General features: G+C 40.0%; 1 protein-coding gene across 4 annotated transcripts in view; it reads left to right on the top strand.

The window, feature by feature from the left end:
* The window catches only part of LOC126262288 (TBC1 domain family member 31), a 296133-nt gene that overhangs the window by 28698 nt on the left and 250480 nt on the right, over positions 1–16955 (top strand). For all 4 annotated transcript variants that reach the window (XM_049958811.1, XM_049958808.1, XM_049958809.1 and 1 more), the window contains exons 2-3: positions 396–480; positions 4130–4282. In XM_049958811.1, the coding sequence (XP_049814768.1) occupies positions 398–480; positions 4130–4282 (236 nt within the window). In that variant the 5' untranslated portion in view covers positions 396–397. The remainder of the gene's footprint in view (positions 1–395; positions 481–4129; positions 4283–16955) is intronic.

Raw genomic sequence — 16955 nt, 5'->3', positions numbered from 1 at the left:
CAATCCACAATATTTGTCCAACAGTGATAACAGTGATGATACTCTTTTTAGAATGGGTACATATTTTTAATGTCGAATAAACCCTTCTCCTATTTTTCCTCCTCCTGTTGTAGAGTCAAAGAATAGGGCCCTTTAAAATGATTGTGTTAGTGTGAAGAAAATTTTTGTAAAGTTTTTTAGTTTGGTATGCTCTTTTTACAAGAGTTTCTTAAATGCTTGTGGGGTATTAAGAGGGAAAAGAATCTTTCTGGTGTTTTCCATAACAAGAATTCATATTACCTTGTAGCAGTATCCCATTTAGATACACAATGCTGTATTCATAATATTTTGTCATGCAAATCTTTACGCAAATACTATCAGTTTTTAATGTGCTGCAAAAGGATCATTTTTTCCAGTCATGAATCTTGATCTGAAGGCTGCTCCTCGTTCGAATGGTGTATTGAAACAAATATTCCAGCTGAAGACAGCTCAGAAAGATGGGTAGGCCAATCTTATGACTTTCCTTTTTCTATGTATTATGTTTCATGACTCTATATGTAAATATAAATGAAGATTTGGAAAATTATACTTCTTCTCTGGTCATGACTGCAATTTAAATCAGCTCAGCTGAAATATTTTTTATTACATTCATTCTGTAATTATATTAATAATGCTAAATTTTTATTGTTAAAATTTATAATTGCACTCTAAAATGATAATATAAGGTAACAGATAGTTTGCTACTCATTGTGAAGGTGACATATTGAGCTGCAGACAGCCACAACGAAACGACTGTTGCACATTTAGCTTTCAGCCAAAGCCTTCTTCGGTAAAGGAACACACACACACACACACACACACACACACACACACACACACACTTGACCACCATCGCTAGCAACTCAGACCGGAAAGCGTGAGGTGTGCTTTCTTGTGTGAATGCATGTGTGTGTGTTTCCTTTTCTGAAGAAGGCTTTGGCTGAAAGCTAAATGTATAACTGTCTTTTCATTGTGCCTATCTGCAACTCAACATGTCATCTTTATGGTGAGTAGAAGTCTATCTTTTTCCTTTTTTGTTGATATTCCAACCCGGAGTTCCATTGTTTGAAATGATAAATTTCAGACAAGAATCTTTTCTGGCATTTGGCAGCAAATAAATGTTCTTGACATTTCACTTGCAGTGTCCGTCTCATAACCAGGTACCGCCGATTTATCTGTGTTTCCCAGATGACAGTTGCCCTTGTGTTCCTTAAGCCGAGTGTTAAAACTTCTTTTTATAGTTTGTGTGTACACTGACTACATGTGCTACAGACTTTATGTACTTCTGCTTTGGCAAGCATCAGATGTAGATCCATTGCAGTATGCAAATATTCATGGCACTTTCTTATTACTTTAAGGTACACGGGGGATTCTATCGGTTTCAGAGACAAGAGAAGCGATGCAAAGCTGGATTGCAAACTTCATGCTTCTCTTACTGCAGTTGACTTACTTGAAACTTTTAGCCGATCCTCTTCTCTGGGTATGCGGCTGCGTCGATGTCCACAACTTCTTCTCCGAAGAAATAATGCTGGTTAAAGGAATTTACTTGTAAATTCTCGTAGCACTACAGGATGTTGGTGTAGAGGGAGGTGGTATCATTGGTAATAAGCAAGATGTGTGGTGAGAGTGGGACAGGCACAGATTTCAGACAATCTGGGAAATGATTGGTGTTGTTAATATAGGAGACTTCATCTCAGATGTTGATCAACATCTCCCATGTACATGGTCTGTCTGCTGCTGCCATTTCCTCAGTCAGCACTCACCTGATTCCCTATGACATCCTCCCTGCTCACCTTAATCAACTTTATGCTCACCAACAACTACTTTACCGTTGAGGTGCAGACATACAAACAGGTCAGGAGCATAGCTATGGGAACCAGGATTGCTCCTTCCTATGCCAGCCTTTTCATGGGTCACTTCGAGGAGCCTTTCCTGGGATCCATAAGCCTTTAGCCTCTGGTTTGGTAGTGATACATTGATGACATCTTTACTGTGTGGACTCAAGGTGAGGCTGAACTGTTTAAGTTCTTGTAATCTGTAAATACATTCTCCCAATTAAATTTTACATGGTCATATTCTGAATCCCATGCCACTTTCCTAGATGTTGATCTCATCCTCACAGAGGGTCAGCAACACATTTTTGTTCACATTAAACCTACTAACAAACAACTGTAAGTCCATTTTGACAGTTCCCATCCTTTCCATGTCAGATGTTCCTTCCCGTACAGCCTTGACATTCAAGGCAAATGTATTTGTTCAGATGCACTCTCTACACCACTATTTTCACCTCAGCCTTCACTGTTTGTAATTACCCTTCTGGCCTATCTCAAAAGCAGATTTCCCAGGCCATCACATCCAATCCTGGTACTTCTGATACCTCCAAAAACACAACTTAGAAGTATACTTCTTGTCACTCATTGTTACCTGACCTGACTGTTGCTGGATGCTTGGCTTGCTGAGCTTGTTTAAGTTTGAAACTGCTATCAGAATCCTCATAGCTTCTGATGGCACCTTCAGCATTAGGTGACAAAATTTAAGCATAGAAGTAATGGACCATAGGCCAATGTCTATAAAGTAAAATTCACCAAGGATGCAAATACTGGTCGTGAAATCCTGCACTTTATGATCACTTGTGAATCTGATAAGTGAGCTATTTTGTCAGGCCTTTGACTTCCTAAAATAATGCTTTCAAATGAGGTCCATTCTGTCTGATATTTTGTGCAGCCCTCCTAGAATAGCTTTTCATTGCCCTCCTAACCTGCACAATACCCTCTCAGACCCTGTGCTCCTTTTGCACCCATTTCCCTGCCCTAAAGCTCCTACCCGTGTGACTGTCCCTACTGTAAGATTTGCACTTGTGTACCCTCCTACCACCACCCACACTTGCCCTGTAACTGGCAGAACACGTACTGTCAAAGGGAGAGCCATATGTGTACTGGTTGTTGTGTAAACACTGTTTGTGCTTTTACATTGGCATGAATACCATCAAGTTATCAGTTAGAATGAGTGGGCATAGGCAGAGGGTGTATACTGGCAGCATACAGTATCCTGTTGTACAGCATGCTCTACAACATGACAGTCGTGACCTCAGTGCCTGTTTCACCACATGTGCCATCTTGATTATTTCATGGAACTCTGCCTGTGGGAACTGGTGTTACAACATGTCCCTGGTTCTTGCTACCCACATGGCCACAATTTACATTAATTTCTTACATCTTATCATTTCTTGTCAGTAACAATTTCTTTCTTCTGTTTTTAGTTTTCTATATCTATTATTTTCTGACCTGTGTAATTCCCCCCTCCCGTGTCTACTATGTACAATGCACTTAGCTTTCTGCTCTTCTTAACTCAAGTCAGTCTTTCTTTCTCATCCCATCCAGTAAGTCTCCCCTGACCTAGGGTTCTGGGTTACTTTTCTGAACTCTCCCATTTCCTAAACTTCACCAATCATTTTCCTTCACCTGTCTTCCTTCCCCTTCAACCCTTTCGACAGAGGAAGGAGCCATTGGCTCCGAAAGTCTGAAAATGTCAATACCTTTACATGCATTCTCTCCTGCCTCCACTTTTATCTATCCAATTACATATATTTCTAAAAACAAAGATGATGTGACTTACAAATGAAAGTGCTGGCAGGTCGACAGACACACAAACGAACACAAACATACACACAAAATTCAAGCTTTCGCAACAAACTGTTGCCTCATCAGGAAAGAGGGAAGGAGAGGGAAAGACGAAAGGATGTGGGTTTTAGGGGAGAGGGTAAGGAGTCATTCCTATCCCGGGAGCGGAAAGACTTACCTTAGGGGGAAAAAAGGACATTATTTTCGTTGATGTATTTAATGTATATTATTTGACAACAGACAGAGCTGAAAGAGGGCTAATAATTTGATTACTATTAAAGAACCAGAGCTGTCTGTGTTATCCAGTGTAAATAATTGGGATCATTGTTCAGTAATTTTGCTTTTAAGTCTTTGTGGTGTTTTTTTTTATTTATTTTTGTATAAGAACTGGTTTCATTTTTATTAGCTGTTAGTACGTTCTATTGTGGTGTATTATGTTCAGAAGGATTGTAAACAATATTCATGTATTATTAATGTCTGTTCCAATATAGACCTATACTGCAGATACATCACACAATCCCTGGATCTCGTGGAGAAAGTCAGCAGATTCGTTTTGTACATATTGCGTTTGAAGATGCTGGAGAAAAGTTGGCTGCATCAGATCACAGGGCAAATATCTTCATTGTTGATTTCGCAAGTAACAAGTAAGTTTTGAAAAATCATCCCTTAGCATTCAGAGAACTTTTTAGTGGAATTTGCCTCTTATGTAGCTGATCTGAAGTTTGGCTGAAATAAAAGGGCTATCAACATGTAGACTAAGTCCTTGTCTGTGGTTCAGAATGCAGTTACGTGCTTTGGTGCAAATGTCTACAACAAGCTCCTGTCTGACATAAAATAAGAAACTGGGAATCCTTACCAAATGAAAAGAAAATCCAAAACATATCTCATCAGTCACTTCTACAAATTATCTAATTATAAAATTAATAATATATGAAAAGGTAGATTGCTACTTATCATAAATAAGACATGTCAAATTGCAGAGAGGCATGATTAAGACACTCGCATATAGCTCCTCCCAACAATTTCCAACCCCTCTATCCTGTCGTCTCCTTATTCTCGTTTCCCACCCTGTTTATTTGCAGCCCTCTGCTAATGCATCTGCCCACCTATCCCCGCTCCTCTCCTTTTTTGTTCCCTTTTTCCATACCTCCCTACCCCACAACCTCCTGATACTGCACCTGTTGGCAGTCTAGTCCCAGCACACTCCACCAGACAGTGTTCGTCTCTCTCGCCACCCGAATGCTACCGTCCCTTCCCCTTCCCCAGACTCTCCAGATTGCTGCTTGCATCCCACGTGATGTTGCATTCCAGCCCAAGATGCTGGAGTTGGCAGTCGTGTGTCCATGAGGTGTGCGTGCTTCTGCTTTTGTGTGTGTGTGTGTGTGTGTGTGTGTGTGTGTGTGTTTACTGATGAAGGCTGTGGCTGAAAGCTATATGTGAGTGTTTTTTTTTAATCGTGCCTGTCTGTAACTTGACATGTCTTCTTTACAGTAAGTGGCAATCTGTCTTTACCTACATTGTTGAATTCCTATCTGAAGTTTCCATTGTTTGATTGTAAAATTACAAAGAGAATGACCGGCCATTGCTTGCCTTCAGGAGACAAAGTTTTAAAATTTCTTCTGGTGTTGTCCCCAACAATCAGTCTTTCCTTCTCATCCCATCCGGTACGTCTCCGTGACACACGGTTCTGGGTGGCTTCTCTGAAGTCTACCCCTTTTCCCAAATCTTCACCCTTCTTCCTTCTCCTTCAGCCTTTCTGCTGGAAGAAGGAGCCACTGGCTCTGGAAGCTTGCATAAGTGTAACCTTCCTTTATGTGTGTGTTTTCTTGCTGCCACTTGGTGAGTAGATTTGTTTATAACCAGAAAGAGATAGATTGCTACTCAACATATGGAGGAGATGCCGAGTCGCATACAGGTGCAACATAAAGCCTTTTGGTCGAAAGCTCACATTTTTAGCAGTCTTTTGTTGTGCCTGCCTCCTACTCAACATCTCCTTTATAAGGTTAGTAGCAGTCTACCCTTTTCAAAATATTGCAGTTTTATGCTGGTATTTTTAAGACTTTGATTCTGGTTCACACTAAAGTTATGGTACTGGTTCAAATGGTTCAGATGGCTCTGAGCACTATGGGACGTAACATCTTAGGTCATCTGTCCCCAAAGTTATGGTACTGTTTGCCACCTTATTGCTGTAAAACTATTAGTTATACTCTATGTATCAACAGTAAGTTATTTGCATTTGAAACTTTGTAGCAACATAATAACTTATGGTTGTAGCCAACAAAATTTTTGATACTCATAGTAAGTATTAAAGGTAGGTTTTAGTTGGGATTTGTATTGCCTTTTATCGTTACTGGAATAGTTACAGTTTCTTTCTAGGAAGTGTAATATCATTATTGATGCAACTACACTTGGTTGTATGTTTCTGCTTCTTTAGCATTAGCGGCCTCTGGCCAAATGACATCCAAGGAGTAATTGCATCGGTATCAAAACAATTGTAAGTAAAATGTTTTTTGCTGAGCAAGGAAATGAATTCAAGTGGGCTCATGAAACTACTGATGTTACCATTATATGTAAGTCTTTTACTTATGTACCTTTTTTGGAGGTTATCATCTGAGTGGAACTGAAGCTAAACTATGTAGGGATGGGAGATGAAAAACTTCATGGCAGCTGTCCTATAAGAAAAATTGAACATGTTCATTATTGTGATATCCAGGTATATCTTTGTGTCATCAGTTTCCTTGTTTGGCCCCTTCATCAGTGGAGTCATGTCAAATTCATGTAATGTAAGCTATAATTTTTTTGTTGACAACATTTGTCAACTCATTGAGGTTTCTGTTTTTGGAAATTACTGCATTTACACAGCCTCAGTTTTCAATGTTTTTCTTGCTTACACAGATCAACAGATCTGTAAATGAAATGAGAAAGCTGTCACCATTTGCTCCAGGCCGATAATTGTATTAAGATAGGCACATCTGTTATTGCTATGTTGGATGGTGGGACAAGAGCCAATATATATGAAAAAGCCTCAGTTGTAATTTCATCTTCAATTTTATAGGCTATTGGTTTGTATGATATAATATGCCCTCATTGGGCCCTGAACAAAAAATGTACAGCAGTCTGAACAACAAGAATTACGTATGAGGTTCGTTCAAATGAAACCTGGTCAGTGTGTCTACCTGTGCCTTACACATAAGGTGGCACCACATAACTGCGGGTATGGTGGCGCCATATATTGGTAGAGAGACTGACGCGTACACACTGTTTGATGTTACATAGCGCCAGTGTGGTTTCATGCCGAAGAGAAGATGATCACACAAATTATCATCCACTATCGAACATGCAGGTGAGTAAGCGGGAACAACAAGGAGTGATTCAATTTTTGGCGGTGGAGGGAGTTGGAGACTGTGAAATGGTGGATGAGGTCCATCAGTTACTGGGTATTAGCGTGGGTGCCGCCAACACAATAATGCATCAACACTTGAAATTTCAAAAAATCTGTGCACAGTGGGTTCCTCACCAACTGATTGCTGAACAGCGCAATACTTGAGTGGCACTGTCTTTGAGTCATCTGCAAAGTTATCTTGAGGAGGAATATGGCTTTCTGTCGTGTATTGTCACAGGTGATGAAACATGATGTCACCATTTTGAACCAGAAAGCAAGCATAAGAGCAAGCAGTGGAAACATGCGACTTCCATCACCTACAAAGAAATCAAAGACCGTGCACACTAGTTCTGGTAAGGTCATTACGTCCTTTTTTGACAACTGGGCCCACTGTTGCAGAGTTCCTGGAATGGGGAACCACCATCAATGCCCAACGTTATCAAGCCACTTTACAAAACCTTAGACGAGCCATCAAGTCGAAACACTGAGGCATGTTGTCCAATGGTGTTATCCTCATGATGATAATGCCTGCCCAAACACGGTCAATTTCATTGAAGACAACATTGCAGCAGTTTTGGTGGGAAATGCTGGAACATCCACTGTACAGTCCTAACCTTTCACCATGTGACTTTCAAGTGTTTCGACCGCTATTCACAGACATCGATTTAAAACTGTGTGCCGGACTGAGACTCGAACTCGGGACCTTTGCCTTTCGCGGGCAAGTGCTCTACCAACTGAGCTACCCAAGCACGGAAGTAAAGCTGTGAGGGCGGGGCGTGAGTCGTGCTTGGATAGCTCAGTTGATAGAGCACTTGCCTGCGAAAGCAAAGGTCCCGAGTTCGAGTTTCGGTCCGGCACACGGTTTTAATCTGCCAGGAAGTTTCATATCAGCGCACACTCCACTGCAGAGTGAAAATCTCATTCTGGAAACATCCCCCAGGCTGTGGCTAAGCCATGTTTCCGCAATATCCTTTCTTTCAGGAGTACTAGTTCTGCAAGATTCACAGGAGAGCTTCTGTAAAGTTTGGAAGGTAGGAGATGAGGTACTGGTGGAAGTAAAGCTGTGAGGACGGGGCGTGAGTCGTGCTTGGGTAGCTCAGTTGGTAGAGCACTTGCCCGCGAAAGGCAAAGATCCCGAGTTCGAGTCTCGGTCCGGCACACAGTTTTAATCTGCCAGGAAGTTTCATATCAGCGCACACTCTGCTGCAGAGTGAAAATCTCATTCTATTTTTGAGTATGTCTACTGTGTATAACTACATTTTTGAGTTAATAAAATCATTACCATTACTTCACACTAGTGATAGGGTTTCATTTGAATGCTCCTTATAGAATAAGGATAATAAATGCAGATACACAAAATCATATTTGTAACTAATCAGTAAGTATGAGTAGGTTTGCAGTATGAAGTCACCAAATATGAAGGTAACACAAAAATCTATGTTTATTATGTAGATATGAAAAATGAGGAGCACCCAGAAGCGATTAAACTGTTTGTAAAATGCATGTTCCAATTATGCCACCAAAAGGTTAAAATGACAATAAAATGAGTAAACAAAAAGATGGAAGACTAGGCTCACTACAAGTAAATCTTAAACATAGGTCGGGGTAATTTCAATAATGGAAACATTGTATGACTACAATAATGCAATTCATACTGGTTATACATTATCAAAAAGCAAAGTAGACTTGGCATTGGAGAGTGGAAAGAGTGAAATGAACTATATGCCTGTACAATATCTGTTATTCGTAGTGACAATCCTCGTAGTGATATGCTGTCAAGTGAGTAGAATGCAATAGGAATAAAGTATGTTCCACACAGAAGTAAACACAGGGCTTTAATCAGAACAAAGATTACTGTAGTGTATTTTATACTATGTACACATCAAGTAGGGAAATATAAGTAAGTAAAGTGGAATTGTCCCACATTTGAAGAAAGTCTATAAACCACAGGAGCTGTGTAATAGAAGGGATGTTAATTCACATATGCATTACAAAACAAGAGTTAAGAACCAGCTAACTAGGAGAATAGCCCCTATAATGAAACACAAAATCTGTGTCCCAGTCAGAGCACACAACTCTACATGAAGATAAACCTCATATGTGTACTAAGTAGCAAATTATTTGAATACCAGTAACCATAGTCACCTCTATCATGGTTGGCAAGGGCACTCTCCATTGCAATTGCAATTGAAGATGCCTTAAATAGGTACCTAAATCTAATGTGGAAGCTAACAGTCATCTGTTCAGGAGTATTATTGAAACCTCATGAAACGACACCAGGTTATAATGAATAAACCTGATATAAATCACATAAGATAATAAAATAGTGACCACTATATGGGTCAGAATAGCAATAGTGTTCAAGGTATAGAAAAGACAAGTCCAGTCCCGAAAAATAATAGTGTTACGTAACGGTAAGTATGCACTTAAAGTTGCTCTCTACTAAATATTAACAGGGACTTATCTATCTCTGCATTGAAAAGAAGTCAAAGTGTGAAAATGGGTACATAAACATAGTACTAGAGTAAAACGGAGAACATGTGTGTCCAGAACCATATGTGTGCATCAACATATGTGTATATGTTCATCATATAATGGAACATAATAGGCAAAATTGTGTGTATGACAACGAGTCAGCAAGTAACAGCATTGTCAGTTACAGTAAAATAAAACTTACTTGTATGTCCATGTATTGACTTTTTTACAAATATCTAGTTGTACTCTAAGCAACAGAAATAACAAAATACTTTAATCAGATTGACATCCGTGGTAGTGTGTTGTGCATTGTACTCACTTGAAGTAAATAAATAATTGCAAGAAAAGTGCCAGTCGATCTGCATTATGAGGGAGACAGTGTACTTCAATTTGTACTACAGATGTGATGTTACCACACACATGCATATCCGAACGAAGTAAAAAACTTGCTAACTGGGGTAATAATGGTTGGTTGGTTGTTTGGGGAAGGAGACCAGACAGCGTGGTCATCGGTCTCATCGGATTAGGGAAGGATGGGGAAGGACGTCGGCCGTGCCCTTTCAGAGGAACCATCCCGGCATTTGCCTGGAGTGATTGAGGGAAATCACGGAAAACCCAAATCAGGATGGCCGGACGCGGGATTGAACCGTCGTCCTCCCGAATGCGAGTCCAGTGTCTAACCACTGCGCCACCTCGCTCGGTGCTAACTGGGGTAATAATGTCTACGATGAAAAACCCAATCTGATCTGTTAACAGCGCATCATACTGATTTTGATGCACACTTGTATGTCTGTCAGTAGGTGTATATACAAACACTTAAGCATTCTTGTAGGTAAACAAAATAAGTAGATGACTTATTATCATGTCAACATCTATAATAGTGTTCCGTACATTTAAATGCCGTGAAGTAAACAACCAGTCACAAATAAATTACCAGTTGTCCTACATTTCAAGGAAGGCTGTACAACCTCAGATTTGTACTACAGATGAAATGTTAGTATGCATATGCATTACAAAATTATATAATAGACTAATCAGGATACCAATCTCTACGCTGGGATACCAAATCTGGCCCTGTGAGGGCGAACTAGCTGTGTACCATACTGGTGGCTTCATGTTGCAAACCTACACATATCTTATTAATTAATGACACATATGATTTCGTGTACCTGCTGATAGTATCCTTATTTACATAATTCTGGTTGTTAATAATACTGTAAATTTGTTGCTTCAGGCCTGATGATGGCGTATTACATTGCCAAAACTGTAGCCTATAACATAAATGGGAGATGACCTTACAGCTGTCAGTTTTTGATATTTATTAGATAAATGTATTAGGTTCCAGGTTCTCAGTACACACAAGTAATTCATTTTTCCCGTTGTAGGTGTATTGCTAAGAATTCTTCAGTTCCTTTAACTTTATAGCTGCTAGGTGCTACAGATTTGTAGTTTTATTTTTACAATGAATATTGTTACTCTACGATTTTGTTTGTCTTTTCTCATGAAAGCAGTACAGTGGGTCATCAAGTGGGGGCTAAAAATACTAAACATATCATCATGGTTTCAATGTTAAACTATGACTGGTTCGCTACATTTATCTATCGATATCATTTGATAAAGTAGTATGTGACATTAAATCCCTACTAGCCTCAAGGAATCTGATGAGAGAGATCATGACTTACAAAAGAGATGAAATTATAAGCATAAATAGTTTGTCTAGACCAAAATAAGTATCACAGGAGCCACAGATCAGTTAGTTACCCATACAGTATTACATTGTGTATAACCTTGAATCTCCAGATACATTGGTAGTTGAGTTATGTAGACACGTACTTGTGGAAAAAGGATGACACTATGTAAATAAAGCATAATAATTCATACACTCTAATGGAAGTAGAGACCCTGATGACGTTAGTTTGCCACTTAGTCTCAAATTTTCTGTTTTGTGTAATCTCCAATCATCTGTTCACCAAGATCACATTACTGTTATTCATACAACACCAAGATCATTCTACATGGTCTAACAATAATTAATACTTCATAATGAATATTATGATTATGGGATAATGGAGAGGAATGAGTGGTAAATTGAAGCTTTAAGTAATTCCATCAGTTGTAGTCATGTGAGTCACTATGTAGGGCTGTTGTTGTTGTTGTTGTGGTCTTCAGTCCCGAGACTGGTTTGATGCAGCTCTCCATGCTACTCTATCCTGTGCAAGCGTCTTCATCTCCCAGTACCTACTGCAACCTACATCCTTCTGAATCTGCTTGGTGTATTCATCTCTTGGTCTCCCTCTATGATTTTTACCCTCCACGCTGCCCTCCAATGCTAAATTTGTGATCCCTTGGTGCCTCAGAACATGCCCTACCAAGTGGTCCCTTCTTCTAGTCAAGTTGTGCCACAAACTCCTCTTCTCCCCTATTCTATTCAATACCTCCTCATCAGTTATGTGATCTACCCATCTACTCTTCAGCATTCTTCTGTTGCACCACATTTCGAAAGCTTCTATTCTCTTCTTGTCTAAACAATTCATCGTCGATGTTTCACTTCCATACATGGCTACACTCCATACAAATACTTTCAGAAATGACTTCCTGACACTTAAATCTATACACGATGTTAATAAATGTCTCTTCTTCAGAAACGCTTTCCTTGCCATTGCCAGTCTACATTTTATATCCTCTCTACTTCGACCATCATTAGTTAGTTTGCTCCCCAAATAGCAAAACTTCTTTAAGTGTCTCATTTCCTAATCTAATTCCCTCAACATCACCCGACTTAATTCGACTACATTTCACTATCCTCGTTTTGCTTTTGTTGATGTTCATCTTATATCCTCCTTTCAAGACACTGTCCATTCTGTTTAACTGCTCTTTCAAGTCCTTTGCTGTCTCTCACAGAATTACAATGTCATCGGCGAACCTCAAAGTTTTTATTTCTTCTCCATGGAGTTTAATACCTACTACGATTTTTTCTTTTGTTTCCTTCACTGCTTGCTCAATATACAGATTGAATAACATTGGGTAGAGGCTACAACCGTGTCTCACTTCCTTCCCAACCACTGCTTCCCTTTCATGCCCCTCAACTCTTATAACTGCCATTTGGTTTCTATACAAATTGTAAATAGCCTTTCGCTCCCTATATTTTACCCCTGCCACCTTCAGAATTTGAAAGAGAGTATCCCAGTCAACATTGTCAAAAGCGTTCTCTAAGTCTACAAATGCTAGGAACGTAGGTTTGCCTTTCCTTAATCTAGCTTCTAAGATAAGTCGTAGGGTCAGTATTGCCTCACGTGTTCCAATATTTCAACGGAATCCAAACTGATCTTCCCCAAGGTCGGCTTGTACTAGTTTTTCTATTCGTCCGTAAAGAATTCGTGTTAGTATTTTGCAGCTGTGACTTATTAAACTGATAGTTCGGTAATTTTCACATCTGTCAACACCTGCTTTCTTTGGAATTGGGATTATTATGTTCTTCTTGAAGTCTGAGGGTATTTCACCTGTCTCATACATCTTGCTCATCAGATGGTAGAGTTTTGTCAGGACTGGCTCTTCCAAGGCTGTCAGTAGTTCTAATGGAATTTTATCTACTCCCGGGGCCTTGTTTCGCTCAGGTCTTTCAGTGCTCTGTCAAACTCTTCACGCAGTATCATATCTCACATTCCATCTTCATCTACATCCTCTTCCATTTCCATAATATTGTCCTCAAGTACATCGCCCTTGTATAGACCCACTATATACTCCTTCCATCTTTCTGCTTTCCCTTCTTTGCTTAGAACTGGGTTTTCATCTGAGCTCTTGATATTCATACAAATGGTTCTCTTTTCTCCAAAGGTTTTCTTTAATTTTTCTGTAGGCAGTGTCTATCTTACCCCTAGTGAGATAAGCCTCTACATCCTTACATTTATCCTCTAGCCATCCCTGCTTAGCCATTTTGCACTTCCTGTCGATCTCATTTTTGAGACGTTTGTATTCCTTTTTGCCTGCTTCATTTACTGCATTTTTATATTTTCTCCTTTCATCAATTAAATTCAATATTTCTTCTGTTACCCAAGGATTTCTATTAGCCCTCGTCTTTTTACCTACTTGATCCTCTGCTGCCTTCACTACTTCATCCCTCAGAGCTACCCATTCTTCTTCTACTGTATTTCTTTCCCCCATTCCTGCCATTTGTTCCCTTACGCTCTCCCTGAAACTCTGTACAACCTCTGGTATAGTCAGTTTATCCAGGTCCCATCTCCTTAAATTCCCACCTTTTTGCAGTTTCTTCAGTTTTAATCTACGGTTCATAATCAATAGATTGTGGTCAGAATCCACATCTGCCCCTGGAAATGTCGTACAATTTAAAACCTGGTTCCTAAATCTCTGTCTTACCATTATATAATCTATCTGATACCTTTTAGTATCTCCAGGATTCTTCCATGTATACAACCTTCTTTCATGATTCTTGAAGAAAGTGTTAGCTATGATTAAGTTGTGCTCTGTGCAAAATTCTACCAGGCAGCTTCCTCTTTCATTTCTTACCCCTAATCCATATTCACCTACTATGTTTCCTTCCCTCCCTGTTCCTACTACCGAATTCCAGTCACCCATGACTATTAAATTTTCGTCTCCCTTCACTATCGGAATAATTTCTTTTATTTCATCATACATTTCTTCAATTTCTTCGTCATCTGCAGAGCTAGTTGGCATATAAACTTGAACTACTGTAGTAGGCGTGGGCTTCGTGTCTATCTTGGCCACAATAACGCGTTCACTATGCTGTTCGTAGTAGCTTACCCGCATTCCTATTTTCCTATTCATTATTAAACCTACTCCTGCATTACCCCTATTTGATTTTGTGTTTATAACCCTGTAGTCACCTGACCAGAAGTCTTGTTCCTCCTGCCACCGAACTTCACTAATTCCCACTATATCTAACTTTAACCTATCCATTTCCCTTTTTAAATTTTCTAACCTACCTGCCCGATTAAGGGATCTGACTTTCCACGCTCCGATCCGTAGAACGCCAGTTTTCTTTCTCCTGATAACGACGTCCTCCTGAGTAGTCCCCGCCCGGAGATCCGAATGGGGGACTATTTTACCTCCGGAATATTTTACCCAAGAAGACGCCATCATCATTTAATCATACAGTAAAGCTGCATGTCCTCGGGAAAAATTACGGCTGTAGTTTCCCCTTGCTTTCAGCCGTTCGCAGTACCAGCACAGCAAGGCCGTTTTGGTTAATGTTACAAGGCCAGATCAGTCAGTCATCCAGTCTGTTGCCCCTGCAACTACTGAAAAGGCTGCTGCCCCTCTTCAGGAACCATATGTTTGTCTGGCCTCTCAACAGATACCCCTCCATTGTGGTTGCACCTACGGTACGGCCATCTGTATCACTGAGGCACGCAAGCCTCCCCACCAATGGCAAGGTCCATGGTTCATGGGGGGGTATGTAGGGCTATGTTTGTGAAAGGTGTGGGTTCAAATTAGAGTTGTCTTCAGGTTCACAGATGTAACTTTCCGCTAACCTGTTGGTTGCTTTGTTATATTAGAAATGATACAAAATTATCTTCACTGGCTTTGGTCAACATTTCAGTACATATGAAAATTTAAATCAGAAAAATTGCAGCTTACCTCCAAATAGAAGAAGTTGTGATCATAGTAAACTGGAATAGAATTCTGAAAAATGGTTAAGGATGCAGATGTTGTACATTATAACATCAAAAGCAATCAATTATTGATAAAATTATTTTATTGGATAGAGAAAAAAATCTACTCACGAAGCAGCGGCAGAACACACACATAAAAGACTGGTGATTTGAAAGCTTTTGGAGCCAGTGGCTCCTTCTTCAGGCAGAAGGCTTGAAGGGAAGGGGAAGGAAGAATGGTGAAGGAAAAAAACTGGAGAGGTCTAGGAAAAAGTGTAGATTTTGGGAAAGACAACCAGAACTGCGGGTCAGGGCAGACTTATCGCACGGGATGAGAAAGAAAGACTGATTGTTGGGGACTGCATTGGATGAGATTTGAAAACCCGAGAGCTTAAAAGGGTAAGACAAGGCAATATGCAAGAGAGAGATTACTGCTTAAAGAACATGCATGAGTTAATAAGAGTGAAAAACTAACTGCATTGTACGTAACAGAGGTGGGAGTGGGTGGTGAAAAATAGACAGAAAAGACAGTGAAAGGTATAGAAAACTAAAATGAAGTGCGTAAAATAGTAACTACTGTGAAGAAATGCTGAGACAGAAGAAATTAACGTAAATCAAGGCCAGAGGCCGCCATTTTGCCGGTCGGTTTGGTACATGAGCACACCAAACAGTCTTGTTGTTGATACAGAGCCCTAGCATTATTCAGTACGCATTTCGAAAGTGATGCCGAATGGTCCTAACAAACCGACATGCTGTTGTCAGTTCTCCTTCCGCTAACCAATGAAAAGCAATCTGCATCAGATCTGTACATGCGCGCTGCAGCACCACAGTGGCATGAACTCGAAGAGGCTAGCAGCCAACAGAAGCACGCCATTCTTCACAGTACTGAAAAGTGTGGTTAGAGTACGTAATACTGTTCAGATTTTGCTGACGGCGACCTTCCATGAATGCATGATAACGACAGAATATTGACTGTGTTGTGTCATCTTATTCTCATTCACATCAGCATCTTGTTTTGGAATATGAGTTAGGAATGGAGTTTAGTGGTGGTGGTTAGTGTTTAACGTCCCGTCGACAACGAGGTCATTAGAGACGGAGCTCATGCTCGGGTTAGGGAAGGATTGGGAAGGAAATCGGCCGTGCCCTTTCAAAGGAACCATCCCGGCATTTGCCTGAAGCGATTTAGGGAAATCACGGAAAACCTAAATCAGGATGGCTGGAGACGGGATTGAACCGTCGTCCTCCCGAATGCGAGTCCAGTGTGCTAACCACTGCTCCACCTCGCTCGGTAATGGAGTTTAGTACCACATTGTACAAATACATCTATAGAAACACTTGAAAAATTCATTTTTTCTGTTTTCCGCCGTTCCTTAGTTGCTTTAAGATTCATGGAGGTACATTCCATCTATGCAACTAATTGAAGGCAGTTTGTTTATTGCCATCCGCGTTTCGCTTCCTTTATTTGTGGTGATGCTTCACAAATAAAAGAAGTGAAACGCGTATGAGAATAAACTGCCTTCAATTAGTTGCATAGGCGGAACACGTCTCCAAGAGCCCGAGAGATTGTTGAAGAGTGTGAAAGAATAAGAAGATGCATAAAATTTGGTTGTAGCTTGCTCCTAGAAATCCAAATGATGAAGTAGCCTACTTCCCTGTTTGATACATCTACAATTTGGTTCATTAAAACAAAATTTAAAAAATTGCCTTTTCGAGAACGTGTGGTGACTGCAGCTAAAGAAGTTCGTTGTAGTTTATAAAATGCATCTGATGAATCAAAATGTTTCATATATGGTGGTACAGTCTGAATATATTGTGGCGGTAACCTTTCAT

The sequence above is a fragment of the Schistocerca nitens genome, chromosome 6 (assembly GCF_023898315.1).
Source record: "Schistocerca nitens isolate TAMUIC-IGC-003100 chromosome 6, iqSchNite1.1, whole genome shotgun sequence".
NCBI lineage: Eukaryota > Metazoa > Arthropoda > Insecta > Orthoptera > Acrididae > Schistocerca > Schistocerca nitens.
The sequence above is the reverse complement of the archived record's forward strand: the minus strand, read 5'-3'. Positions and strand labels throughout refer to the sequence as shown.